This window comes from Brassica napus, chromosome C9, assembly GCF_020379485.1.
Source record: "Brassica napus cultivar Da-Ae chromosome C9, Da-Ae, whole genome shotgun sequence".
Taxonomy (NCBI): domain Eukaryota; kingdom Viridiplantae; phylum Streptophyta; class Magnoliopsida; order Brassicales; family Brassicaceae; genus Brassica; species Brassica napus.
The window spans coordinates 59,582,096-59,608,480 of record NC_063452.1 but is presented as its reverse complement, the minus strand read 5'-3'; the positions used below and the strand labels follow the sequence as shown (position 1 = coordinate 59,608,480).

Genomic DNA, 26,385 nt, shown 5'->3' with positions numbered 1-26,385 from the left:
GACTGTGTATTCGGTTAAAACCCGTTATTATCATATCCAATTTTGAGCAAACACAATTGATAAAAACTAGTAACCACAAACTCATACCATCCATCCATTATCTTTCTCTCTCTCTCCCCCATTGCAAATTTTCCATTTATTTTAGAAGCAACTTTCACATTCAAAGAGAAGGAGGTACATACTGCCTAGACAAACTAAACAGATCTTTACCCTCAAACGGTGATGTCCATTCTCTCCCATTCCCTACTAAAGCAGCTTCCTGAGCTCCCATTGCCATGCTCATCCCATTCCCGTTCCCCATCATTCTTGTCCTTCCGTTCATGTTTGTTTCATATGGGGATGCTTCCACGTACGGCAGTTGGGGTCTCGGACAAGCTAGGCCTCTGTCTAAACTCCAATCAATGTTGTTGTAATCCGATTTCGCCGCTGATCCATCCGTACTCCACTCCAGTCCAGATGAAGGTGTTGATCCATACCCAGAGAAGAGACCAAGAGAAGCAGCTGGAGCCACAGTATGCGGTGTAGAAGCCCCCACCATTCTGTTTCCATTGTTCATTTGGCCTTGATATTGTTGATACTGAAGTTGCTGCTGGTACATAAGGTTTGGGTTAAGATCAGTAGGAGGCAGAGTTCTTGTGGGCAAGTAACCGTTAGATTGAGCCGCCTCAGATCTACTCGCAGGGTACCAACCGCTGCCTCCTCCTGCTGCTGCTGTAGCTGCTACGGTAAAGGATGAATTAATGGTAGAGACAGGTAACACATTTGCTTTAGCGGAGAGAGAGTGTCGTTGCTGTTGTTGGTGCATCACCATGACTGGTTCCCTCATTTCTTGCTGCTGTACTCTCTTGAATTGATCACCATAATGAGTTTCTTCTGTTGGCCGCGGCAGTGGTGTCTGTTGATACGACAAGCGTTTTCTCTCTTCCAGGGCATTATTCTGTTGCATTTTCATCCACTCCATTTTCATGTTAATTTGATCCATCGGATTTACACTTTGGTTTCCAGATTCTCCACTAATATAGCTGGATCCTCTGGTGTAACCTAGATTCTTTCTCTCTACTTCGCCCCCTGCATGATAGTTAGGTTGCAACTGGGAGGCTACTGAGTTCTGACTTGTGTGCACAGAAGGGACTTTGCTAGCGGTAGCACTATTATTACTAACATCCTCTACTTTTATAGAAGCAGTAGATTGCTCTTGCTTCTGCCTCCTTAATGATTCTTCTGCCTTCTCAATATCCCCTTCTGCTGTAACCACAGATTTTTCTACATCCTGCTTGGAGCACTTATATTTCGTTTCCAACTCCAAGATTCTACTCAACTCTAGCGAGATGTCGAGTTTTAAGTTCCCGGAGGTAGGAACCAGCTTCTTATCTTCTAAATTAGCCCCACCATCATCAAACAGCCAGTTAACAGACTCCTGTAGCTTCCCTTCATTCAACATAAGAGCGTAAGTCGCCCTCTCATGAGGAATCCCCATAGGTACGATCTGCTGAGCAAGTACCTCAAGCTTCCTCGACATGAGAAACTGACAGCACCGCTCGTGCAGCTCCTGAGCTCGCTTCTCCTTCTGACGCTGGTGCTTTCTCTCGTTCTTCAGCCGCATCTTCTCCCGCTTGTCATTGTCAGCTCCGGGGATGGTTTCCTGCTTTGCGGTAGTGGCTGTAGTAGGCGCTGCTTTCTCCTTGTGATCTTCTGAGTCTCCAGACCAGCTACCGTTATTAGAGGCGGAGTCACAGTTAGAATCCGACTCTTCGATGTTTTTGAAACGGCCGTTGTTGTGAAGCGGTGAGGAACCAGTTGACTCAACGGTTTGGAATGTCCCCAAAAGAGGATTGTAAGCACCGCCTATGGATCCAGAGGCGGCTTTACTCGGTGTCTTCTGTGAATCGTTCACAACCTTCTTGTCTCTAGATTTGGTGGTCTTGGCTGCTGTAGACATCTTCTCAATTACAAAGTTTATCCTGCAATTCTCACAAAAAAAACGAGAAATAGTCAAAAACAAAATATCGTTGCAATGTCAAAGGTAGAGACTTTCGATTGGAAATACACAAAATCGACAGGGACGATCGTTGATACAGAGGCACAAACGCATAGATCCATCGCCAAGAACGAACAATATCTATATTAACATTTGTATCGAATTAGGTCAAAACGCAGAGTTTCAAGGCGGAGGGATAAGCTAAGGAGGCGAATCGAAACCGTAAACAATAAGGAAGGTCATGTTTTGAGCAACGGAGAGGAGCGAAATTCGATTGAATCTAGAAAAAAACTAAAGGAAATGCGATTTGAGGGAAGAATCTAAATCGGAGTATTAGATCAGTGATGAGAAGGAAGAGAGAAGGAGGGAGGGAGAAGGAACCTGATTGATTTTGATCGGAGTCGTTGACGGAGATGCAGATCGGGAGAAAGTTTCGTTGGAAGGAAGGTGAGAGAGCTTTTGAGGGGGATGACGATGAGAGGATGAGGAACGTGAGGAGTGCGTTGTTGTTTGTTGTGAAATTATAACCAAACGTCTCGCCGTTTCGATTCCCCCAAATGTCAACAATGCCAATTAGAAACTAGGGTTTGGTTTAGGAGAGGACATTTGGGAAGAGAAAAAAAACGATTTTTTTTTTTTAACAGACAGAACCAAAAAAAGAGTGGCGAAAACCAAACCAAAGTCTTTGCTGTAATAAATTTATCTTTTTAATAATTTTCTTTTATATATTCTCAGTTATTTTTTAAAATTATATTCCCGTCTCATTTCCAGTTGTATTTGATGATGATAATACTAATAAAATAGATTTACATGGGTACCCTAGGGACTCGGTGCAGATGTATCCTAGTTTAGGTTTTCGAGCACTTTCATACAATTAATTTTCATCTTTTTAACATATCCAAAAAAATTTTAATATAAAAAGCACTTTACTAAAAAAACTAGGTGTTTAGCCCGCACATGCGGGCATAAACTTCTTATGAATACTTATTAGTTTATGTTTTATTAATCTAAAACCAACATAATAAGTTATTATTTATGGTTTTAAATAGTTAAATCAAATATCAAAGTATTTATACATGTCAAATATTTTTTTATCAAAATATATACTTACTATTGTGTTAATTTTTTTAAAACACTAATATCTTAGAAATAGTTTAGAAAATATCTTTATATAATTTTTTTGCTTGACTAATATTTAATTATCAATTGTTTTTTTTATCTTAACTTTTTTAACTTTTATAATAAAATATTATCTTCATATAGCAACACAATATATATAAGAATAATCTTATTTTTTATAATCAATATTTAATGTAACATATAACATACAAAACTTTATACTATTAAAATAAAATTCATTTTTAATTATGTATAAAATTCAGTAAAGATATTGTTTAAAATTCGTTTTTAATATAACATAGAAATTTAATATTATTAACATTCATTTTTAATTATATACAAGATTCATTAAGGATAATTTTAAATTAATATATTAATGATTCAGCTAATAACAAATAATAAATCAATGATTTAGCTAAAACCTACTAATAAAAACATGACAAGTAAGCAAAATTACCTAAAATCATGGAGAACATGACAAATAAGCCAAATCACTTCATAAATAATAGTATAGATAACGCTAATAAATTATACAGTTTTTATTAACTAGCAGAAAGATTCTTTAAAAATACACGAACCAATTTCTACTTCCTAATAAAATATACAAACAATTTTGGATTCATGTTTAATAACTAATTTTTACCACCTATCAAATACACAAAATTTTGAGATAATTTTTTTAGGACAATCAAAATCACTCATTGTGGTAACTTTTAAAAAGTTGCCAAATAATTCAAAAATATTTATTATTTTTGAAGTGATTTTTGTTCTCACGTTAAAATTTAAAATGTTTAAAATAATTATTACCCATATTAAATATTAGATTACATTTATTAATATCTTAAATAATTCTATATTATGTTATCAAAAAATATTTTGCATCATATATTTTAAAAATAAATATAAATTCATGTATATAATTTTATGTATATATGAATGTTTTAAGTTTATTTTACGTAATAAATGATATTTTATTTTTTTAAAAAACTTTATCGTACATGATTTTTAATATTTAATTAATTATTCAATATTTTAAAATATGAAAATAATTTATTCTAATTGCTTTTTAATTGATAATATATTTTTTACAAATTTTTATATATAATAGTATGTATATCGGTAGAATATCTTAAATATCATGATAAAAATATATATTAAAATTAAAATAATATTTAACTATACTTATATACTATTATTTAAAAAATGAATTTGCTGATTTGTCATCTTTTTCATGATTTAAGGATAAATCATTAGTTCAATTAATATTATTTTAATTTTAATATATGTTTTTGCCCTAATTTTTATGATCAATAAAAAATATGATTTAACAGAGTATATATATATATATATATATATTTAGTATATATATATATTTAATTATACAAAAGTTAAAATTTAAGTGACTAATTTAGTATATTACTAATATAAAATTCGTAAAGTAATTATATATGAAACTTAGACAGCATCACCAACTGGCGAAGATGATTGATAAAACAGTTTGTAATCGGCTTTTAGCTACCAGATATTAGGAGAAGTAACGTTTGAGAGATCTTATGCAAGAGTGGTACAAAACACATACATAAGTCTTAGGATTCCGTCTATTTTTTTTAAAATCTTTAGTCCTTTGTACTTAACTATTTTTTTTCATTGATGTTCAGTAAATTTAAAATTTCATCAAAAAATAATAATTATATGTACAAATTAAATTCCAAAGTTTTCTAAAAAAAACATTTTCTACTTTAAATGTCTTTTGTTTCTACTTTTTATTTCCTTTCTTTCTACTTTAAATTTCCTTTCTTTTAAGTTTTAAAATAATTATATTTTTCTTGGTAAGTTTTACAATTAGAACAATTTGGCATATAAATCAAATTTTGACTCATATAAAAGCAAAAAAAAACATAGCATATCACAAATTGAAGAAATTGTAGCTTGTGATTATGTAAGAGCTCGCGACTAAATGCTAGCTGCTTATCCAAGTAATATAATAAAAAAAAAATCAAATTTCCTGAGGTTGATTGATTAGTGCTTTGATTTCTGTGGATAGCCAAAAAAAAATTCTACAGCCACAAAATTTAACAATCAAGTTTTGCTTTACTTTTTAAGACATACCGCTCAGTTTCCTTTTTTATTTTCGTTTGGCCATAGACACTGATTTTCCCACAACATAAAAATAGTGCTTTGAAACTTTTTTGATAAATATATGAGTTTTATAACACACAAAATCACAGCAAAAATCTTACTGCCACAACAATAAAATATACGACATAATTTATACAGCAAAAACAACTAAAACCACGACTTCAAACAATCAGGTCCACTATCTTTTCAATTTGATGTAAATCCCCTATATATTACATGCAGTTTGTAATAATTACAAAAGAGCTTTGCAGAGTTGTCACTTAATTAATATGTCAATTAATCTTACGTGGTAATTTAAGAATCAATTGAAAAAATGTTGGTCCAAAATTCAATTGCTAAAGAACATTATATTAATCCAAAATATAAGAAGCATGTATTTTTTTCTTAAATAAAAGCTACGGAATTACCTAATATGATTACAATTAATGATTATGAATAACAAAGATTTGATAACAATTTTTGCATATTTTCTCATTTTTGTTAAATTTTATATTAAATTAAAAATCACATTAACCATATAATAAAAAATTAGATTTTTCTTATATATTATATTTTGAATTTTTTAAAACGGCTTTAAATAAAAAAAATGTTAAAAATCCCTTTGAAAATTTTGTGATTAATGGCTTAATTTTTTTTTGTTATAAAAAAATACAAATGATCATAAAATCGTATTAATATGAATTTTTATTTTATATACCTTATAAATTAATTATTTTGATTTATTTACCATAAATATATTGTAAATAAACGAGATGTATTGTTTTGATTTATGTGATTACTCTAATCTCATATATATTAATTGAAAAATAATTGATTACTCTAGCAAGTCTAAGATTTTATTATTTAATATTGTTCGAAAATCTTACAAGAGATTGATACAACTAAGATTTATTTAGAAGATTGAAATCACCTAGCGATAACATGGATTGCACAACAAATTTGTTTTCCTAACCCGAACCCTCTTTCTATTCGTCACAACACCGATAAAGAATATTTGGAAGTGCCGATTGATAATCTGAAATGATAACGTTTTTTAAAGTTCAGTCCATTGTTTTTATTAAATGGACCTAGAACAGTTTTTAATGATTAACTAAATTGACCACGTATATAGTAAAATGTGTTTTGGCTTAAAAATTGTTGCATACCCAAAATCAATATGAAGAATCATCATTTTCCTTTAAAATTTTGTCACAATAAAAATATAGGTTTGGGCAAAATATCTGAATCCAAAAAACTGAACTAAAGCCGATCCAAAGAATAATACTAAACTTTGACCAAAATTGGTTAGATATCTGAATGAGTTCAAAATTTTGGTATTTAGAGAACCGGAACCGAACCCGATCCAAACCGAAACATTTGGATATCCGAATATGTCCGAACCATATACTTAAATATATTAATTATTTTTAAATTTAATATCTACAAGAATATACAAAATATATAAGACGTTTTTAAGTTGTCTAAAATACTTGAAAATATATACAAACAGTTATAAGTATATGTTTAAAATAGTTAAACGATATCTAAAACACCTAAAATACTTAAAATATTTATTAATTTTTTATCCAAATATTTAAGGTAAATCAATTTTTATGTTAAGTTTAAGTATTTTGGCATACATTATTCAAATTTATATGTTATATATTATTTTTATTTTTAGATTTTGAAAAAAAATTAAATTATATATGAACTTTAATTTTTAAAGAAAAATTAATTAGGTTATCCGAATCCAAACTCTAACCAAACCCGCAAAGCTCCGAACCGAACCAAACCTGCAAAGATCCGAATCGAACCAAATGGTATTCGAATGCCACCTCTAATCAAATTTAAAAAATGTTATTTTAATACAATATATTTTTAAAAAAATTACCATGCGCGGGTTATCATATAGTACTAGATATATATCACAACTCAAGTTTCTGTTTTGCAAAAACTTAGAAAATATGTTCGATAAAATGGAACTCAATTAGGTAACAAAATAATTGTGGGTTCACATCATGTGACCACAAAATTGGATAGCTTAATTATGACTATATGACGGTTCAATATTGACTCTAGCTAGAATATATCTTGCTATACTTTTTGTTCAAACCTTCATTTCTTAATCTTAACGTACAATAGAGTTCTCACTCTCTAGGAGAGTGTTAGTGGAAAGAAACAAAGCGTTCTTTGCCAGCCTATCGGCCGACTCATTACAGACTCTTAAAATAAACACAAAAGAGATAGAGGTGAAGGAAGCACTCAACACGCCAATGTCATGGAGTATCCCTCTAAGACCTACCACAGATCTATGACCTGTGATCAAATCGATAAGGCATTTAGAGTCTGATAGGCAGACCACATCCTTGATGCCAGTAGAGACTGCATGCGAGAGGCCTGCACGCAATGCCAAGGCTTCTGCTGCAAGAGCCGAGGGTACAATGGTTTTGCAAGTCCTGTCGGAGGGAGGTTAGTCAGTCGAGCACCCGCTATTAGAAGGTCCTCCATTGAGTTACAGCTCTGGAGAGAAGGGACCGCCAAAGCAGGGACTAGTTCCCAAACTTTCCTAGCCACAGGGCAAGTAAACATAACATGAAAGATAGTTTCGTTTTCTCCGCATCGCTTGCACCTGCCATCAACTTGCATTCCCCTCCTAATCAGTGTTTCTCCCACGGCCAGCGCCTCATTTTTCAGTTTCCATAGGAAGTGCTTTATCTTTGGAGAACACTCGACGTTCCATACAAACCGTTTCCAGTTGAAAGCATCATTCAGGTTTCCATTGTGGATTTTAGTCAATGCGTACCCTGATTTCGTTGAGTAAGAGCCTGACTTTTCCAGTAACCAAACGAGCTCATCTTCTTGATCAGTACACGAGATCAATTTCCTGATATGCTCCTCGTGATGAGGTAAGTGTCGTCTGATCTCATCAACAATCCATCCTGCTGAGGCTGGTAGCAGCAGGTCCTCGACTTTAAGGTCTTGGTTCTGAGCAGTAGGAGGTCCTATGGGGGCTAGTTGACGATCAGTGGATAGCCATATATCGCTCCAGACCTTGATTTTTGCACCGTTTCCCACGCTCCAGCCCATACCCTTCCTGATAACATCTCGTCCCGCCAAAATCCCTCTCCACCCATGGGATGATGAATTTGGCGCTGAGCAGGTGAGCAAGTCTGTATCCTTACAGTACTTATTGAGCAGGGTTTGTCCTAGCAGGGAGGTGGGGTTTTTCAGTAATCGCCATGTATGCTTCGCTAGGAGAGCATCGTTGAAAACTTCGATTTCTCTGAAGCCCAGGCCCCCTGCACTTTTCAGGCAAGTTAATCTATCCCAAGATATCCAGCTCATCTTTCTGAGCTCTGGTTTGACGTCCCACCAGAAACGGGTGAGAACTGATTGTATCTGCTTACACAAAGAGACCGGTAGTTTGAAGCACGACATAGCATATATAGGCATAGCGGCCATGACTGCTTTCAGCAGCACCATTTTACCAGCTCCTGAAAGAAACCTGCTGGTCCAGCTCCGAGCTCGTTGCCTTATTCGGTCTACAATCGAAGCAAATATGTCTCTTTTCCTTCTACCGAAATGTTCCGGGAGCCCCAGATACTTCCCTATCCCTCCTTCGTTGTTGATGTTCAGTTCCCGTTTCACACGGGTTCTACATTCCTGGTTGGTCTTTGAGGAAAAGGTTATAGCAGACTTCGCTCTGTTAATGCACTGTCCCGATGCCTTCTCGTATCTGTCTAGAATAGAGAGCAAGGTGGCGCAGCTTGCCGCATTTGATTTACCAAAAAACATGGTATCATCTACGAAGAGTAGATGGTTTATAGGCGGGCAGTTGCGGGCTACCCTTACCCCTGGTAGTGATCCATTATCGAGAGCTTTGTTGCACAGTCCTTATAGTACCTCCGTGCACATAATGAACAGATACGGGGAGAGCGGGTCTCCCTGCCGGAGTCCTCGGGATGGACAAACTTTTCCTTGCGGTCCTGCATTTATGAAAAAGGAATATGATACCGAAGATACACATTCCATAACCCAAGAAATCCAAATACTGTGGAAACCCATACGGCTTAGTACATTCCTCAGAAAATTCCACTCGATCCTGTCGTATGCTTTGCTCATGTCCATTTTAACGGCTATAGAGACGTGATTTGCTCCTGACTGTCTCAAGTAGTGGAGGACCTCGTGTGTAATCAACACGTTATCCGCAATCAGTCTTCCCGGAACAAACGCTGACTGAGACGGTGAGATCAGGTCGTTGAGCAGTGGCTGTAGTCTTTTTGACAGGATCTTGGCAATTATTTTGTAATGTGTGTTACACAAAGCGATGGGTCTGAAATCGGAAACCTTCTTTGCACCCGTTACTTTCGGAATAAGTCTGAGGTGGGTTTCATTCTGCCTCGGGTGTAGATGGCCGGAGACAACGAACTCCTTGATGTCCTTTACGACATCCTCTCCTATAACGTCCCAGAAGGTCTGGTAAAATCCTGCCGAAAAGCCATCGGGTCCGGGGGCTTTGTCCGAGTGTATAGAGAAAACCGCTGCTTTAACTTCCCCTGCATCCGATATCCTGACCAAGAGCTGATTCATCTCTTGCGTGACCCGTGGTACAATCGCTTCTGACACTACAACTTCAGAGTCTGTATTCCCAGCCGTGAACAAATGTTGATAGAAGATGGCAAAGGAGTTCACTATCTGAGACTCTTCAAAGAAAGCTTGTCCTGCTTCATTTTCGATGATGGAGAATTTGTTACAGGCCCTACACCCTCTTGTAACCGCGTGGAAGAAGCTTGAGTTACGGTCTCCTCCGTTCAGCCACTGAATACGACTTCTCTGCCTCCAAAAGGCTTCTTCCTCCGCATACGCTACTTCCAAGATATGTTTTAATTCCTCAATCCGCTCAGCGTTTGGGTGTTGGTCGGAGAGGGCTTGTTCCAAGAGCTGCTGGTTGGTGATCATGTGCTCTTTAGCGGTTGATGATTGTACCTTTGCCCAATCCACCAGCTTTCTCCTAACATGGTTTATTTTTGTGAGCACTGAATCAGTAGGAGGAGAGGCTTTCCATGTAGTTTCCACCAGTTCCCGTATCTCTGCTTTTTCATTAAGCCTTCGATCGTACCTGAACATTCCCTTCTTTTTTTTCAAATGCAGGTCAAAGTGCTTGAGAAGGGGTCGGTGATCTGATCCTTCAAATCGGAGATATTCACACCTAGCTGCCGGGAACATCTCCATCCAGTCCAGGTTTGCCATAGCTCGATCTAAACGTGATTGGATGAAATGAGAGTATCTTGTGCCTCTCCAGGAGAGGGAATTCCCAGAAAACTGGAGATCCCATAATCCGTGTTGGGAGACAAAGTTTCGGAAAGACAGAAATGAGCCCTCCCATCTCAAAGGACCTCCCACTTTTTCCGAGTTGTCTAGGAGATCGTTGAAGTCTCCCGTTAGGAGCCACGAGCCTGTCCTACCCAGTCCTATCTCGGTCATAAGTTGCCAAAACGCTGGCCGGTCTTCTTTGTTTGGTGAACCATAGATGTATGATACAAAGAACACCTTTTTATTGAACTCGATCCTTGTATCGATTACATTTGGAGAAGAGAACAAAATATCAATGTGTACATTATCCTTCCAAGAAAGTGCCAGACCCCCACTTAAACCTTGAGGCAGTACAGTGAAGTGATTTTTGAAGTCAGTGCCCTTATACATCTTGAAGATCTCTTCATCTTGTCTTTTTGTCTCACTCAGGAACATTATGTCCGGGGATTTCTTTGATCTGAACTCCTTCAGACGTCGAACTGTTAGGTCGCTCCCGATACCTTGACAGTTCCAGCTCATATTGACTAAGGAAGAGGTTTTGGACCGGACCGAAAATCCGTTCCCTTCTTCTTTATTCCTGGGACTATAGTACTTCGGGGTCTAGTTGCACCCGCAGCCACCGCCGTTCCCGCTTCGCTAGTTCCAGCTTCCTTAGTATTTCTCCTCCTTGGCGAGTTTTGAGTCTTTGTGACTCTTCTTTTTTTCACATTCAGACCTTGCACAGGGCTTCTAAGGCTTCGCCTCTTCATTGTCGGGGCTTTATCACCCTTTCCCCGAGTCGCTTGAGCTTCTGCGTTGATCGGTGCCTTTGATTTTAGAGTAGCTATAGGTAGATTCAAGCTTGCATCCTCCTCTGAGTCAAGGTCGAAGAGAGGTCCCAGTCTGAGAGAGACATGTACTTTATCTTCACTGAGCGTACAAATTGGGGATCGGCTTTGGGAAGCATCATAGATACCCATATTGCTCTGTCCCGGGTGCCTTGAGGTAGACGGTATACTAGTACCTCCCACCGAGCCCAAACTACTTCTTACTGGGAGACGTGAAGATGACGGTACACTTGTCCTCTCAACGCTCTGTAGATTTTCTTCCAGGTATTGGATATTAACTTCCTGCAGTCTGCCAGATTCTGCATTTGCCACTCCATCCTGAAGTAGTGGAACTCTTTCTGTTGGGAGAGCAATGCGTTCCAGCGCAGACCTTCGTTCCTGTGACTGCAGACTTCCACCTCCCGAGTTTTGTTTTTTTGTCTGCGCTGAGGCCTGTAGGCTTTATCCCCCTTCTCTCTGAGGGCGGGGAGATGGAGTATGAGACACTAAAGACTGCGATGGTTTTGAGCTAGCCCCTTGCTGAGAGCCACTGCCAACTGGTCTCCATTCAGTTCTCGGTGTCTGAGAGGCTCTTTTTGGCAGCATGGTATTGCGATCTGAGTCTTCCTTCGAGAAGGAAAGTCTCTCTCGTGCAGAACGTCGCGTACCGCCATTAGTGTTCTCAATGTTCACTGAGCCCGTTCTGTGGTTCGGGTCTCTTCTAGCCCCATAGTTGTAGCGAAAGCTCTTCTCTTTAGTCCAGTTGAACTCTCTAATCGAGTGGTGTTGCCATTGAGAGGGGTCTGCTCGGCTTTGTTTCCTTTCATAATTCCTCCTTCTGTGTGCTTCCAATCTATCCAGGGTACGAGATTGGGAGATTCCGAACCTTTGTGGCTCTGAAACTCTATTATTAGCTAGGGCCCTCTGTGAAGGGCACTCTTCCTTCTCATGAGATAGAGAGTAGCATATGAAGCAGTGCTTCTCCAGGTTATCATATTCCAATTCCACTTGTTTGATCTCTCCTGAAGGTAAGCTGATATCTAAAACCATCTCTAGAGGTTTTAGACCATTAACAAGAACTCTGATTCTTCCTTTTTCAACTTCATAACCTTCCACTGGCCCCAATTCTTCCCCAATGGTATCGAGAGCTGGCTTTGTCCAATAGTGTAGAGGGATCCCATGGATTGTTATCCAGAAAGGTATGAGAGGTGGGAAGAAGTCAGACACCACTGGTTCCCATCTCTGGAGAATCATCATCCACCTTTTGAAGTGAAAGGGTGCTTTCGCGAGAATAGATTGCAGGTCTTGCTCCAATTCGAATTTGAATTGGAACAGCTGCGGTCCAAGATCTCTGCCCGTAATCTTCCCTGAGACTCGCCATTGGCTAAGAAAAAAGTCCACCAGTGCTCTGGTTTTCTGAATCTTGGGGTTAGTTACCCTTCCAATCAGTGTAAGCTTGTGTTCTTCAATGAGAGAAGTCGTATCTACTTGTGGTATTTTAATAGGAGGTCGACGAGCTTCTCTAGAAGGATCTGGAATCCATTTTCCTTTATCCAATCGTGAACTTCGGTAGGCCATAGTAAGAGTTAACAGTATTACAAACTGTAAATAAGCGCAGTAACTTCCAAGAGAGCGCTGAGACAGACTGCAGTGAACAATAACTTTCCAAAGCTTTCTAAAAAGCGTTTAAACCTTAGTGACAAGGTATAGAGACTGTACTTAGACAGTAATACAGGACCAACTGGAGCTGAGGTAGGTTATACTCGCTGACCATACAGATCCGAGCATTAAAACAAGATTCTCAACACAACATCTTCCCAACCAGATCTGCATTAAATGCCTCATTTGTTAGCACTTTGAGACCGTGGGGGTAATGTGTGTGCTCCAGGGGATTAGAAAACGGTGGAGATCTACGTCATCGGAAAGTAGTTGCGGCGGTGCAAAGGAGGACAGCGGCGGAGAGCGGGTGGTTGCAGCGGTGGTAACGTTTTAAACTCAGAAAGGGTTGACTAAAGACGAGTCTCGTAAAACGTGCCTGAGAGTAAAAGGTATATCTTGCTATACATAACTTACTATTATCAGTTTCTTATTAGAATCAAAAGTTCAGTTAACATACGATGTATGTCCACGTCTAGAAATATGGATAAACTAGCTTAAGACCCGCGTAATTGCACGGAATGAATATTATATACTTATAAAACTAATTTTATTTATTATTATTTATTTGTATTTATTTATATATTATGTATATAATTATATTAGAGACATAAATTAAAATAATACATCTTGTTTATTTACGATATTTTTTTGGTAAATAAATCAAAACAATCATTTTATTTATTTTATATTGTATATAACTAAATTTCAATGACATTGACATATATATATAGTATATTTTAATATAAATATTTTTTATTGAGAATTCATACTCATATGATAAACACAAAATTTCTAATGTGCGATTTCTTGAATGAAAATTTCACAATTAAAATATTAAGGTTTCAATACTTTTTCAATACAAATTTAGAAATTATCATATTTAAGTATTTTTCTATGTTATATAATTTTATTTTAAACTATATTAATATATAATATGAATGTCTAGTAAATGAGACTTCACATTCATACGATTTATGATAATTTGTATCTTCTTATTACCAAAAAAGTAAAAACATTAATCACAAAATTTTAGTGTGAGACATTTAACGTGTTTAGTAATTTATAGTTGTTTTAAAAATTGAAAATATAACATATAAGAAAAATAATAATTTTTTATTAAATGATTAATGTGGTTGTTTAATATTTTTTTATAATATAAAATTGAAAAAAAAAACTAAGATACAAATTTTTTTATCAAATATTTATTATCCATAATCATTGATTGTCATATATACGTTAATCATATTAGGCAATTCCGTAGCTTTTATTTAAGGAAAGTGCGAGAATATTCTTTTGTACACTATTTATTAATTTAATAGCTAGTTTAATAAAAATTATAATATTAGTTAAGATGGATCAACATATTTCTCTAAGAATTATGGATTTCATTTTCATGGTGACACGTGACTACAAAAAATGTTGTAATGTGTCTAAATTAATATATAAGGGATATAGCTTTAATGTATAAAACCTTATCAAATTTTTTTTTAAAATACCAAGCGAAAACTGTAAACCAAAGAACATCTTTATTGAGAACATCTCACAAATGGGCTAAATGAATTAATGGGTAATTTTTTACAAGATAAGTAAGATGCTCAAAACACATTAAATTAATATTTTTATTATTATTAATCATTGTTAAAAGTCTTTTTCTGGTCAAACAACACTGTTAAAATTCTCTGAGATATTCTTACTAGGAGTGGTCAAATAATTCAAAAATATTTATTATTTTCAAAGTGATTTTTTCGTTCTTACCTTAAAATTTAAAGTGTTTGAAGTATTTATTACCTTTAATAAATATTATATTAGATTTGTTAATATATAATTATTTATCCATAAATTAAAAACAAATTTTATTAATTTGATAATCATCATTATCTTGAAAAATTATATATTATGTTATCTAAAAATATTGAACATCATAATATTTTAAAAATAAAAATAAATATTTGTATATGTTTTTATACGTAGAGAAATTCTCAAAGATAGACCTAAAAAAGTTTTTATCACAATTATAGATTCCAATGATCAAAATGACCAAAATGTTTTATTAAGGGGTGTGTTTTTGGGTTTATGATTTAGAATTTAGAGTTTACGGTTTATGATTTAGGGTTCAGAGTTTAGAGTTAAGGGGTGGGGTTTTGGGGGTATGATTTCAAATTTTAAAAACTAAAAAAATATTAAAATTTTCAAAATAAAAAAGTCTACTTTGGTCATTTTACTTTTTGAGATGTATTTTTGTGACAAAAAATTTAAAAATGTCTATTTGAGAGAATTGCCCTTTTATGTATATATGAATGTTTTAAGTTTACTTTACGTAATAAAAAATATTTATTAAAATAAAAAAACTTTATCGTACATAAAATTGTAATATTTAAATAATTATTAAATATTTCAAAAACATGAAATAAATTTATTCCAATTGTTTTTGAATTGATAATATATTTTTTTACAAATTTTATATATAAATATACATATCGGTAGAATATTTTAAATATCATGATAAATATATATATTAAAATTAAAATAATATTAAATAATAATATTAATTAAAGTACTGACTTATCCTAAAATCAAGGTGAAGATGACGAATCACAAAATTCATTTTTTGAATAATAGTATAGAGAGACAGATACAGAAGTATTACTGAATTTATACGATAGAACGAAACCAAATTAGATTTTACTCTGATTACTCAAAAGTTAGAAAACCGGAAAAAAAAGAAAAAACTTAAAACCATAACCAGACCGAAGCGGCGAAACCCATTAATCAATCACCCAAGCGAAGGGTGGTAATAGTTCTGACCGGGTTGGGTTAGTACAATTCAAAAACGGCAGCGTTTTAATGGTATTCAGCGATTGATAGGAGTGGTCACTCGCATAATTTGATTTTGGATTTTACACAAACAACGCTATGAGCTTAGCTTCGGTTATCCACCACGGAGTTCTCGCTCCGGCGAAACCGGATCGAATCTTTGTTAGCGTTCCTGTGATTCCTCCGAACTTCCGAGCTCGTGGATGGACTGAGTCTCGTCTCTCTCTCGTTTCAGGTTCTCTCTTTTCTCTCTCATAATAACATTACATTTCAATGTATCTGAACGCACGGATTCATCTATCTAATGTGCTTCTGGGCCACCATTGTTTCAGCTGCAAATCGTCGTCTTTCTCCTATTGCTTGCTCCCGAGGAACTGATCAGGAAGATGATGTTTCTTCTTCTTCTTCTTCAGGTGAATATGCTTCTTCTCCCAAGATTACATTTTTTTTTCGATTCAGATTCGTTGATTGATTGCTATGATCTTAATTTTGCTAGCAAGGCACACGTTTGACCTCTCTTAAAAGAGAAAAGAGAGAGGCTTTGTGTTGTGTGACAATAATTTAATTGTGTGTTTGTGGCATGTTAGTACAGAGAAGGAGAGCAGAGATCTTCTACCACACAAAGATGACGATGGAGGTCTGAGAGAGACTTTAAAAGACGAGACGTACAAAACTTCCTTCAAGACTGTTGCCTTGTGTGTTAGTATCTTCTTCCATCTGCTCTTTTTTTTTTAATTTTATTTTGAATGTAAAAACGATACGTAAATGTTATATTTATCTCTCTATAGGTAAGCGCTGCGGTGGCGTTTGGAACCGGAATAGGTTTGAAGGATGGTGTTGGCAAGGCATCTGAGTTTTTTGCTGGGTGCGTAGGTGCTTTTAGATATGATATGTATTAAGCTCGTTTAGCTCTGAATGCGATTTATTTTTCCAACTTTTTCAGCTATTTATTGGAGCAAAGCTTGTCAGTGGACAACTTGTTTGTTTTTGTTCTCGTCTTCAAGTACTTCAAAGTGCCACTCATGTATCAGGTACCCAATTATCTCCACACAAGTTTAGTTCTTGGCCATCACATAGTAATCTGATTCTGTGTCCTTTCTATAGAATCGTGTGCTTACCTATGGTGTAGCTGGTGCAATTATCTTCCGTTTCACCCTCATATTAATAGGAACAGCTACTCTTCAGGTGAGTCATGTGCTTGGATCCAAATTTGTTTATTTAATTGTCTTTATGCTTCATTTGATTCTAAATTCTCCCTACTATCTTTCAGAAATTTGAAGCAGTCAACCTACTGCTTGCAGCAGTTCTCTTATATTCGTCTTTCAAGGTGCGTATTACCATTTATTCCTGTAATTACAACGGCATCTATTGGTATGGAACGTAAAGGCTGCTTGTCACTTAATTTTCCTGGGCCTAATATCTTTATACAGTTATTTTCAAGTGAAGAAGATGATACAGATCTATCAGACAACTTCATTGTGAAGACATGCCAGAGATTTATTCCTGTCACATGTAATGTACCCAGTCTTTTTCTTCCTTTTTCTATATTTGTTACCTTCAAAAGTTCATTTGATTGGATTATATGCACTTAGGTGTCTCAGTGCGAATTAGAATGTTTCAACAGCTCATGTATTCCTTCTTTCTTATGTTTTCAACTGTGGGCAGCAAGTTACGATGGGAATCGGTTTTTCACAAAGCATGATGGCATTTGGAAAGTGAGTATATGACTAAATTTTCATTGATATTTAAGATTTATGTAGCAGACTTTATTAAGTCTTCTTTTACGAGGATTCCTTGGTAAAAAGTTCATCATAGTATCTTTTCGACTGTGTTCTAATTGATCTCAAAAATATTTTGGGCAGGCCACACCATTGCTTCTCACAGTAGCAGTGATAGAGCTCAGTGACATAGCATTTGCTGTAATTCTCCATCACCACTTTGTGAATCTTTTTTTTTTTTTTTGGCTCTTTAAGAAAATGAAGCAAAGCACTGATACTGGTTTCTCATTCTCTTAGGTTGACTCAATACCAGCTGTTTTTGGTGTCACAAGGGATCCTTTTATTGTCTTGACCTCTAATCTTTTTGCAATCCTAGGTATTAGTTCGTTGTCAATACTTGATGTTATTAGTGTCGATGCTGCCTCTTAATATTCTTGGAAGTTTGAATTGAATTCAAGGGTAAGTTTAATTTATTTTTGCCTGCAGGACTAAGGTCTCTCTATACCCTGATTTCTGAAGGAATGGACGAGCTGGAATACTTGCAGGTATCACTTTGTTTTTATACATAATACAGTTCCTTGATTGGGGTCATTAGCAGTAATGATTTCTATCTAATCTTGTCTTTTGCCATAACCAGCCATCAATAGCAGTGGTTCTTGGCTTTATCGGATTTAAGATGATCCTCGATTTCTTTGGTATAAAGATTCATTCATCCACAATTTCTGCTTGAACAAAAAAAAAAAACTAAAAGCTGTCAACATTTTGTTCCTCCTTGCAGGCTTCCATGTATCAACCGAGGCATCACTTGGTATCGTGGCGCTTTCTCTTAGCACCGGAGTACTGTTGAGCCTAACGAATAAATCCGGTGACAGCTAACTAAGAAGTAGTCAATCAAACATTTATAAGAGCAAAATCGCATTGTTCATTATACGATTTCACAGATGTGTTACTGTAGATATAAAAGAGAGAGAAGGGGGGCATGGGCTCTGTAAGATGTATTGTTCAAATGATTTTTTTTTTTTTGGGCCTGGTCGTTCAAAGCTGCAAAGAACAAGATCTTTAAACCCAACCTTAATCTATTTCTGTGTTCACTTCTCGCTGATTCTGTTCAGAGTTGTGTTATGATCCGTACTTTCTGTTTAGGTTGTTTTGTTGTGTGCGTAATGGTCTCAGCTTGATCATGATCCTCGTTAAGACCGTCATGTACAAGAAAAAATGATCTGAATCATGATGTGTATAAGATGCTTTTGTAATGTCAGCATCTCCTCTAGCTTTAATCATGAGACCAGTACATACATCTACTTTTTGTTTTCACCATCAGGTCTTGTAGAATCATAAAGATATAAAGTTTGCAACTTGCAATAATAGATAAACACAACACCAGTTCCATTACACAGACCCATCAAATCAAACACAAGGAGTAGAATTTCACATTCACTTATTTAACGAGAGAGTTACCCATTGGTTAAACACTAAACAGGGACTCTTATCACGTAGAATGCGATGTGCTTATCAGGTATGAAACTAAACATCGCGAAGGTGGGTGAAGTCCTCCAGCTTCTTGAGATTCTCCCAGGCCTTCTCCAAAACCTTGGCCTCGTACACCTTCTTGGTCTCGCCATCAGCCACCTCCACCGTCAGATGGTGCATCGTTCCTGCCACCACCTGCGTTTTCGCACCAATGAGCCTCCTGTACTCCAGATTCACGTTCTGCATACATACATAACAGAGACGAAAATTTTGAAAAATATTCACATGTTTCGATCGATCGGATCAAACAGATCCTCCTAGGAAGAAGAGAGTAATAGAAACGTATACCTCCTTCTTGTTATGCTCATCGACAGCGAAACGAGCGAGACTCTCGACTTGAAGATCGTTTGCATTTGCATCGACGTCGCGAACTCCTCCCAGAACTGTTCCTCCTTGTTGATCCGCCATTATCGCCTCTCCTTGATTGTATTTTGCTTCGGAGATAAGTCTCTCTCACCTCTTCCTCTTTATATATTGGATATATATACAGAGAATTTAGTAAAGCGCGTTTTTTTTTTTTATCTTCAAGAATATTTTCTTTTCCATCGAATAATTAAATATTGTGACTCATTATAACACTACAGGTCGGCAGAAGAAAAAAAACCACTACTGTAGAGTTATACTTTTTTCGCAATTTATGAAATTATTTTAAAATTTTTGTTATAATTTTACAAGTAAAATAGAGATATATAAAAAAAAACTTATACAAAACCTCAATAATTCTTGAAATTCTTACATAAATCACACTAACAAAAGACGTACGAGCAAACAACTTCTCATCATTTTGGTGGTCCATAGATAGATATAGTCGGTTTGGCATTAAACCGGTGTTTTACAAGCATGCCTGCATGAGTCTGCAAAGGCTGAGACTTTATACATATTTTCTTTCTGATTACATGGATAAAAGAGGATGGGAGGGGAGGGGAGAAACTGCTTAAAGAGAGCTTTAGTTCCACGGTGGAGAAGACGATCTATGCACAGAAGAGGAAGAACCATAGCTGAGGTCCAGATTATGAATCTGCTGCATAAGCTGTGAACGTCTTTCCTTGAAGAAATCCAGACGAGTTGTTAGCTCCATGAGAGCTGCAGATGCTCCAGGAGGAGGATGGTTATGCTCATGTCTTGCGTACTCCATCACCTACAAAAGTCCGTACCAAATTAGTAGAGGATTTCTGCAAGATTTTAGTTTTTTTACAAGATGAGAAAAGAGAAACAAAACTAACAGGTGAAAACTCTTCCATTGGAATGCCTAAGGATGCTTCGTTTAGCCTCGGCGAGCCTGGTACTTGTCTGTTGTTTCCTCTTCCATTTCTCCATTCTGCTCTTAAGCTACTTTCATCCTATATGATTCCATCACAAGCTTATGTTACTAAAAAAACTGAATGAATAAGTCAATGGTTAGTGAGATCTCTCTTTATTTATACCGTTCTCTGGTTTCTTTCTTGATTAACGAAAGCAAGAATAGAATCAAAATCCTGCTGAAAAGACTTCCTGCAACATTGTTAAAGTAAGAGTACTAATATCTTTCTAGCGAGTTTAATTTTGACTAATAAGATGGATTGTACTTGAATTAGAGTTAAACTCACAGTTGAGTATTGTGATTCTGGAGAAATTGATGATGGCTTTGAGCATCTGGGAGTGAGCTTAAGTGATGATGGCGCTGCTGACTAAGCTGATGATGTAACTCTGCTACTTTCTGCTTCAGTCTTGCCACATCAGCTTCTGCGAGAGCTATCTCCTCAAGCTCAGCCCTTGTCTTCGCATTTATTAGTGATGTTAGAACCAAGGAGAGCAAGATATATAACCGTAAACACAAGGAACAAAAGTGTATACTGACTTTAGAATCCGCAGCTTGTGAGCTAAAGTGTCCACAAGAACTGCTAAGACCAACTTCAAGAGCGGATCTGAGGTCTCTCTCAGCTTGCAGCTGCTCTTGTAATCTGCCCACCTGATATTCCATGACAAGCAAAATGGAGATTCTGAATAAAAATTGGAAGATAGAAACACAAAAACTCAAGAGAAGGTTCATACATCTTGTTCAAGTGCCAACCGACGTTCGTGCAAAGCCTGCTTCCTTCTCTCCAAGCTAGCTTGTAATACAGCATTTCCCTTAGCCTGTAGTATCCATTCAATCAATACAATAACATTTATGTAATCAGCATATAGTACTTCTTCTACTGCCAGAACAATTACCTCCTTGGCGATTCGTTGCCTCAGCTCATCTTTCATGAGCTCCAGCCTCTGTATAAGAAGCCTACAAGCAGTGAAGCAGCATTCACATAAGCATAAGTCAACCTTACTGAACCAAAATATACGCATTCAGGAATGAATATCTTACTCGTCATTTCCTGAACCATCAAACGATCCTTTAGCAGGAGTTTTTTGGCCCTGCACACAGTAAACAAAGAAAATAATTGGAAGCTGTAACAATAGAATCATCACTATTCATGCCAGCAATGGAGAACTTACGCTGCCTCTTCCCCAGGGTGAAGAACGCTTAGAACTGACTGTTGATAAGCCAGCAACTTTGTTTGCAGGTTTCTCAGCTGAAGCTGTGTATCTAGTGGCAGTGAGAGGGGTACTGGGACTGACTGATGGCATAGCCTCTCTCCCTGATTGATAACAGTTCTCAGTAGGTGATACGCTGGCGATTTCTATATCTTTAAAAGGCTCTTCAATTTGTCTTTTCACTCTAGTGGGAAACTCTGTACTACTCTCGACTGAACAATGGATGTCTTTAGGAGACTCAGCATCTGAATCTTCAACCCCATATTCCTGAGAGAAAGCACACTCAAAGGAAATAATATTTAGTAGCTAATGGTTAAAGGAAAGAATACAAATGGAAACGAATCTGACATGGATGTATAGGGCAGTGGGATAAGATGGAAAGAACAAACCTTGTAGTCATACAGATCACTGCCAGCATAACCACTGCTTTCACTAGGTTTTCTGCTCAGCATTACATCATCATCATCATCTGTTTGGCCATCTTCTATATCCACATTGTGCAAGTCAGGACGTTTAACTTCTATGTCCTCTTCATCACTTGAGTTCTCAGGCCCACTCTCGCCAATACGAGAATCAGTAGAAGTGGAGCATCTTTGAAGACCTTCATCCTGCAAACAAAATAGTTGAGCATATAGTATTGTGTGCCACCAGATATAAATTAAATGATCTTACATTGATCATATTCCCATAGTCTTCCAAAAGGGAAGTGACAATGGCTTGAGCATTGTTGGCAGCATTAGCGGCAGCAAGAAGCTGGGCAGAGTTGTCTTCCAGAGCGTCAAAGCCTTCGAGATCACACTCTCCAGCCAGTAGAGGACGCAGTAGCAATGGAGACATACAAGCAGCTACAGCAGATGAAGTCATCCGGTTCTCACGGGAATGAGAGGTGATAGTATTCATCATCTTCAGAATCCTACAGAACAAAAACAATGCTGAGAATAAAGCTATTTGAAGCAACCAAAATACTAAACTTCCAAACAGGTTTTCCATGAGAGCACCGCCTATTTCACCAAGACATGTGCAGCTGAGGATTAAAATCATTTCAAAGACTACAACTGAAAGCATACCGCAGTAGTAGTCGCCTGTTTGGTTCTGGAAATGTTTCAACTATCGCAGAGCGCAGTGATTTAATCCGAGTTTCTTTATGATCAATTTCTATAGAAAAAGGTAAAAAAGAACGAGTTATATACACAAACATACACGAAAGTAGAAGCATAGATTCCATATACAAAACAGACTTACTATAGGATTCTAGCAGAGCAGTGCAGCACGAAGCAGGAACTGGAGAAGAAGGCAACTGCCGCAGAACATGCTGCAGATACAAATAAGATTACACAAGTATTTTAACACATTAAATTTAAACTGGAAACATAGTTAACGATCTATATAATACCTTAACACAGTCTCCAACAACATGTGCATCCTCTTCAGGACTAAAATCTGTGTTCCCTAGATAAGTACATTTGGAAAATTAAGAGAAAGAAATTAGAAAAGTATATATCAAAACAAAGGATCCATATGTACAATAACAATACCTTGTTCGTAGTCATAAACTCTGCGTTCTACCTCCTCAACATCTGCAGACTGCCTTAAGATTCCCTCTACTTTGGTTCCTGTGTGGAAAAAAAGAAGAAAACATTTATATGGATAATTAGAAGAAAAAAAAACATTTATACAATAGCCTATATAACTTACAGTAGATTTAATTAAACTATGAGGCAAAAACTCACCATATGTCTCAAGAAACTGAAGTGCTTTCTCGAGAAACGATGGACTTCCATCGATTTCTTCTAGAGCGAGCAGAATTGGTCTTCCAACAACAGAAGACTTCAATGGGCGCTGATCTCTCCCTGCATGCCAGCGTTTGATCGTTATACATAGGTAATATGAAAGGAACCATAGCAAAGGATCTGGACATAATAAAATAAAAGAGAACTAACATGAATTAAAGGACCCTTCAATTATATTGTTTGCTTCTGTTCGGAATATCCCATTTTGACCAATTACCAAAGCTGCGTTGGGAGCTTGTGCAAGGGCTTGCTCAAGAGCTGCCTTCCACTCATACAAGTCCTCTAACGACTCAGCCTATTTGAGCCAAAATAATTAGCATTTCATTAGAAGTATAATAACCCAGGATTCACAGCTCATAAGGAGGACGAAAAATGTAGTCAACTTGTTAAATATAAAAATCACCTTGAGGGTGAAGGCTCGTCCATCACGCCCATCTGGGAATAATACAGTCAACAACTTTTTATCCTCTCTCACCACGACACTGCTAACGGAAAATATTAACACAGGCTAGAAAATTTAGAGGTGTTCTTATAAACAACAAATTAAGGGCAATGCATACCTCCCGGAACTGTTCAAGTCAATGCCTCCAAGAGTTGAATTGACTTCACCCCCTTTTTGTGGTGATACACTCTGCCAAAACAGTTGAAACAATGAGCAAAGGGTAACTAATATTTCAAGAAAATTGGGAGTTGATAGTGAATAATAAGATACTATTAAACTCCATGCACATTGTTAAAACAGACTGATACATATAACAAGTGATTAGTGAAACACCAAATCTAGAAAGTAAAAGAACTTCTGCAATTGGAAGGACAATACTGACCGGATCATTTTTGAAGAACACCAGAGAGTTTCGAGTAAGGATAAACCAACGCTTCTTCCAGGATGTCCAACCAAGTCCTGCCAATCAGAATGAAATATAAAAAACTTTAGACAACAAGTTGGTAGTAACTAAGGACAAGACTGATACACAACGGGTAGAGGTGCATTGTAGATGATTTTGAAAGAAGGGGAAATTATAGAAAGTTACCTTTTGATGAAATGAAAAGAGGACCACTCTTGTAAACCTATAGTGGAATACAAGAAAGGATTATCATTGGTTTGAATTATTATATAGATCAACTACTCAAATGCTACAGATAAAAAGAACAAACACATCTGAAAGATTCTTCCATTGCCAACAAACCAGTAAGGCTATATAACTGTTTTCGCTTCAGTTGGTTGGCTAAGATCTATGCTAGTTTATTAATACCAAGCTAGTAACAGGAGATCCACAGACGCAGCAGCCACATCAAAAATCATAAACTACACCTAATGATGCATAGAGATATTTATTTAATCGATAAAGATGCCTATATAACGGGGATATGAGGTGATGAATTTGAACCCCAGAAGTCCCCAAAGAAGAATGCATATAATCCCTTCTTATCCACTGGCTACAGTCATTTGAGCAAAAATCTAGTCTTTCCAAAAAAAGTCTCATACTTTACTCAATTTGTGACATATGCCTTCAAACAAAAGCATTAATCTTTGTTTATCCCATCAATCTTCAACAATCCCACGAATCAAACAAGATGATAAGAACTAAGGAGAAATCGAAGTGGAGTCAGTAAGTACCGTATTCGAAGCACCACCTTGTGGCCGCTGCATAGCTGCTAAAGAAGCCGCCATTGTAGAGAAGTACACTACTTAATCTTGAAAAGAATTTTTTTTTTAAAAAACGCAAAAGTCTGGATTGATTTCTATCTATAAAACCCCTTGAGAGAAGAATCAAACGAGACACATTAGCCCGAGTCGATGGCCTTGTTTACTCCCATTTTCCCCCTTTGTTTTCCGCTACAGATACATCAGGACTAAAACGAAGAAGAAACTATTGGTTTCTGACCTACTGCAGCTACTGAGTGAAGGGGAAGAGACAGAAGAGAAAAGGGGTAAGTTCAGACACAACACGGTCTAGTCTAATTCTATGCATCGGTCCAATCAAAAGTCGCCACGACAGAGACATTTCTTACCCTTTTGTCCTTTTCTTGTCATCGTTTCACATTATACATTTGACAAAATCACATTTCTAATTTCGTAAACTCCCAAAACAAACATTGGTGAAAAATCTAACATTTGATGTGTCAGATTTTCGGAAAAAAAAATCTCATTACACAAAATTTAAGTAAATAAGCACCAAACATTATTGTAAACCTCTGGATAACGGCCAATTAACACGTTAATAATACGAAATACTAGCAGATAAAGAGAGGAGCAATGGGGTCCATCGAAAATGGCTGTATATGCTTTGAACAGCTAATTTTTAATTTTAAAATATTTTTATAAAGTAATTATTTTTTTAAGGGAGAATTTGTGAAATAACTAAAAAAAATCAAAATTAGATTTTTAGAAAGAGGGATGAGAGAGATAGAAAGGAAAAGGAAGAGAGAGAATAGGATTTTGGTTACTTGGCTAGTTTGAGTTTTTTGTTTGGTTATTGGATGCAATTTCCCTTTTTTTTAATTTTAGAAAATAAATCTACAACCAAAAAGTTAGAAAAGAAATATGCTGGCTCTCAAAATTATTTTCCTATAACTGTATTTACAACTTTGACAATAAATCCACGATAAAAATAATTAGAACCAAGCCAGGAAAAATTATAGTTTATTTTTGATTAATCAACCTATAGTCTATTTTTAAAACAGAAAAAAAAAACTAAAGTTACAACAACAACCAATCAATTCATCTTTGCGAAAGATATAACAAATTATTGATTGTAAATATCATAATTGTTACTAGATTAAGACTTGCGCCTTTTGCGGGATGAACATCGTATATATAAATTATTTTACGTATAATATGTTCTTTTATATATTATAAAATAATATATATATTGGATAATGAAAAAGTCAATAACTATTACGTATATAATTAAATTAGTGTAAATACGTAAATAAATTTTATCAATCCAAACAATCAGTTTTTCTATTTTCTATTTTATATAATTAAATTTACATAATATATACATAAATGAATAGTACATTTTTAATAT

At 36.0% G+C, this 26,385-nt stretch overlaps 4 protein-coding genes across 6 annotated transcripts; 1 reads left to right on the top strand and 3 right to left on the bottom strand.

Moving 5' to 3' along the window:
* Positions 1-40: 40 nt before the first annotated feature.
* LOC106424604 lies at positions 41-2,608 on the bottom strand. Of its 2 annotated transcripts, XM_048769255.1 has the most exons (3): positions 2,360-2,581; positions 2,048-2,119; positions 41-1,961 (listed from the first exon to the last, which is right to left on the bottom strand). In XM_048769255.1, exons 2-3 carry the CDS (start codon positions 2,098-2,100, stop codon positions 161-163), a joined length of 1,854 nt encoding a protein of 617 aa, XP_048625212.1. In that variant the 5' UTR covers positions 2,101-2,119; positions 2,360-2,581; the 3' UTR covers positions 41-160. The 2 variants fall into 2 exon arrangements, with proteins under 2 accessions (XP_048625212.1, XP_013720816.1); XM_013865362.3 differs by lacking the exon at positions 2,048-2,119 and having other exon boundaries at positions 2,360-2,608.
* A 13,236-nt stretch (positions 2,609-15,844) lies between these two features.
* BNAC09G44550D (thylakoid membrane protein TERC, chloroplastic) lies at positions 15,845-18,619 on the top strand. Of its 2 annotated transcripts, none has more exons than XM_022710359.2 (14): positions 15,845-16,042; positions 16,140-16,214; positions 16,397-16,506; positions 16,596-16,672; positions 16,751-16,838; positions 16,912-16,992; positions 17,078-17,134; positions 17,238-17,319; positions 17,473-17,522; positions 17,670-17,726; positions 17,823-17,901; positions 18,012-18,070; positions 18,163-18,220; positions 18,304-18,619. In XM_022710359.2, the coding sequence occupies exons 1-14, from the start codon at positions 15,907-15,909 to the stop codon at positions 18,399-18,401; spliced, it is 1,107 nt and encodes a 368-aa protein (XP_022566080.1). In that variant the 5' UTR covers positions 15,845-15,906; the 3' UTR covers positions 18,402-18,619. The 2 variants fall into 2 exon arrangements, with proteins under 2 accessions (XP_022566080.1, XP_013720799.1); XM_013865345.3 differs by having other exon boundaries at positions 16,140-16,220; positions 16,400-16,506.
* Positions 18,620-18,864: 245 nt separating this feature from the next.
* On the bottom strand, positions 18,865-19,603 carry LOC106424586 (cysteine proteinase inhibitor 1). The gene is made up of 2 exons (XM_013865348.3): positions 19,344-19,603; positions 18,865-19,235 (listed from the first exon to the last, which is right to left on the bottom strand). The coding sequence occupies exons 1-2, from the start codon at positions 19,461-19,463 to the stop codon at positions 19,050-19,052; spliced, it is 306 nt and encodes a 101-aa protein (XP_013720802.1). The 5' UTR covers positions 19,464-19,603; the 3' UTR covers positions 18,865-19,049.
* A 140-nt stretch (positions 19,604-19,743) lies between these two features.
* Positions 19,744-25,266, bottom strand: LOC106424584 (rho GTPase-activating protein 6). Its single transcript, XM_013865343.3, has 22 exons — positions 24,972-25,266; positions 24,385-24,421; positions 24,178-24,254; positions 23,914-23,984; positions 23,757-23,835; positions 23,504-23,648; positions 23,294-23,413; positions 23,099-23,176; positions 22,957-23,012; positions 22,806-22,875; positions 22,631-22,718; positions 22,236-22,476; positions 21,953-22,171; positions 21,525-21,830; positions 21,394-21,443; positions 21,249-21,309; positions 21,087-21,170; positions 20,893-21,003; positions 20,642-20,811; positions 20,480-20,546; positions 20,279-20,395; positions 19,744-20,193 (listed from the first exon to the last, which is right to left on the bottom strand). Exons 1-22 carry the CDS (start codon positions 25,023-25,025, stop codon positions 20,002-20,004), a joined length of 2,493 nt encoding a protein of 830 aa, XP_013720797.1. The 5' UTR covers positions 25,026-25,266; the 3' UTR covers positions 19,744-20,001.
* Between the last annotated feature and the right edge of the window lie 1,119 nt (positions 25,267-26,385).

Coding starts and splice junctions, on each gene's coding strand:
- LOC106424604 (XM_048769255.1), bottom strand. CDS start 2,100: ATGGATCTATGCGTTTGTGCCTCTGTATCAACGATCGTCCCTGTCGAT. Junction 1,962..2,047: donor ATCGTCCCTGTCGATTTTGT/GTATTTCCAATC, acceptor TGAGAATTGCAG/GATAAACTTTGTAATTGAGA.
- BNAC09G44550D (XM_013865345.3), top strand. CDS start 15,907: ATGAGCTTAGCTTCGGTTATCCACCACGGAGTTCTCGCTCCGGCGAAA. Junction 17,320..17,472: donor GAGATTTATTCCTGTCACAT/GTAATGTACCCA, acceptor AACTGTGGGCAG/CAAGTTACGATGGGAATCGG. Junction 17,727..17,822: donor TCAGTGACATAGCATTTGCT/GTAATTCTCCAT, acceptor TCATTCTCTTAG/GTTGACTCAATACCAGCTGT.
- LOC106424586 (XM_013865348.3), bottom strand. CDS start 19,463: ATGGCGGATCAACAAGGAGGAACAGTTCTGGGAGGAGTTCGCGACGTC. Junction 19,236..19,343: donor ATGAGCATAACAAGAAGGAG/GTATACGTTTCT, acceptor GTATGTATGCAG/AACGTGAATCTGGAGTACAG.
- LOC106424584 (XM_013865343.3), bottom strand. CDS start 25,025: ATGGCGGCTTCTTTAGCAGCTATGCAGCGGCCACAAGGTGGTGCTTCG. Junction 23,836..23,913: donor GACTTGAACAGTTCCGGGAG/GTATGCATTGCC, acceptor TTCCGTTAGCAG/TGTCGTGGTGAGAGAGGATA. Junction 20,547..20,641: donor CAGAATCACAATACTCAACT/GTGAGTTTAACT, acceptor ACAATGTTGCAG/GAAGTCTTTTCAGCAGGATT.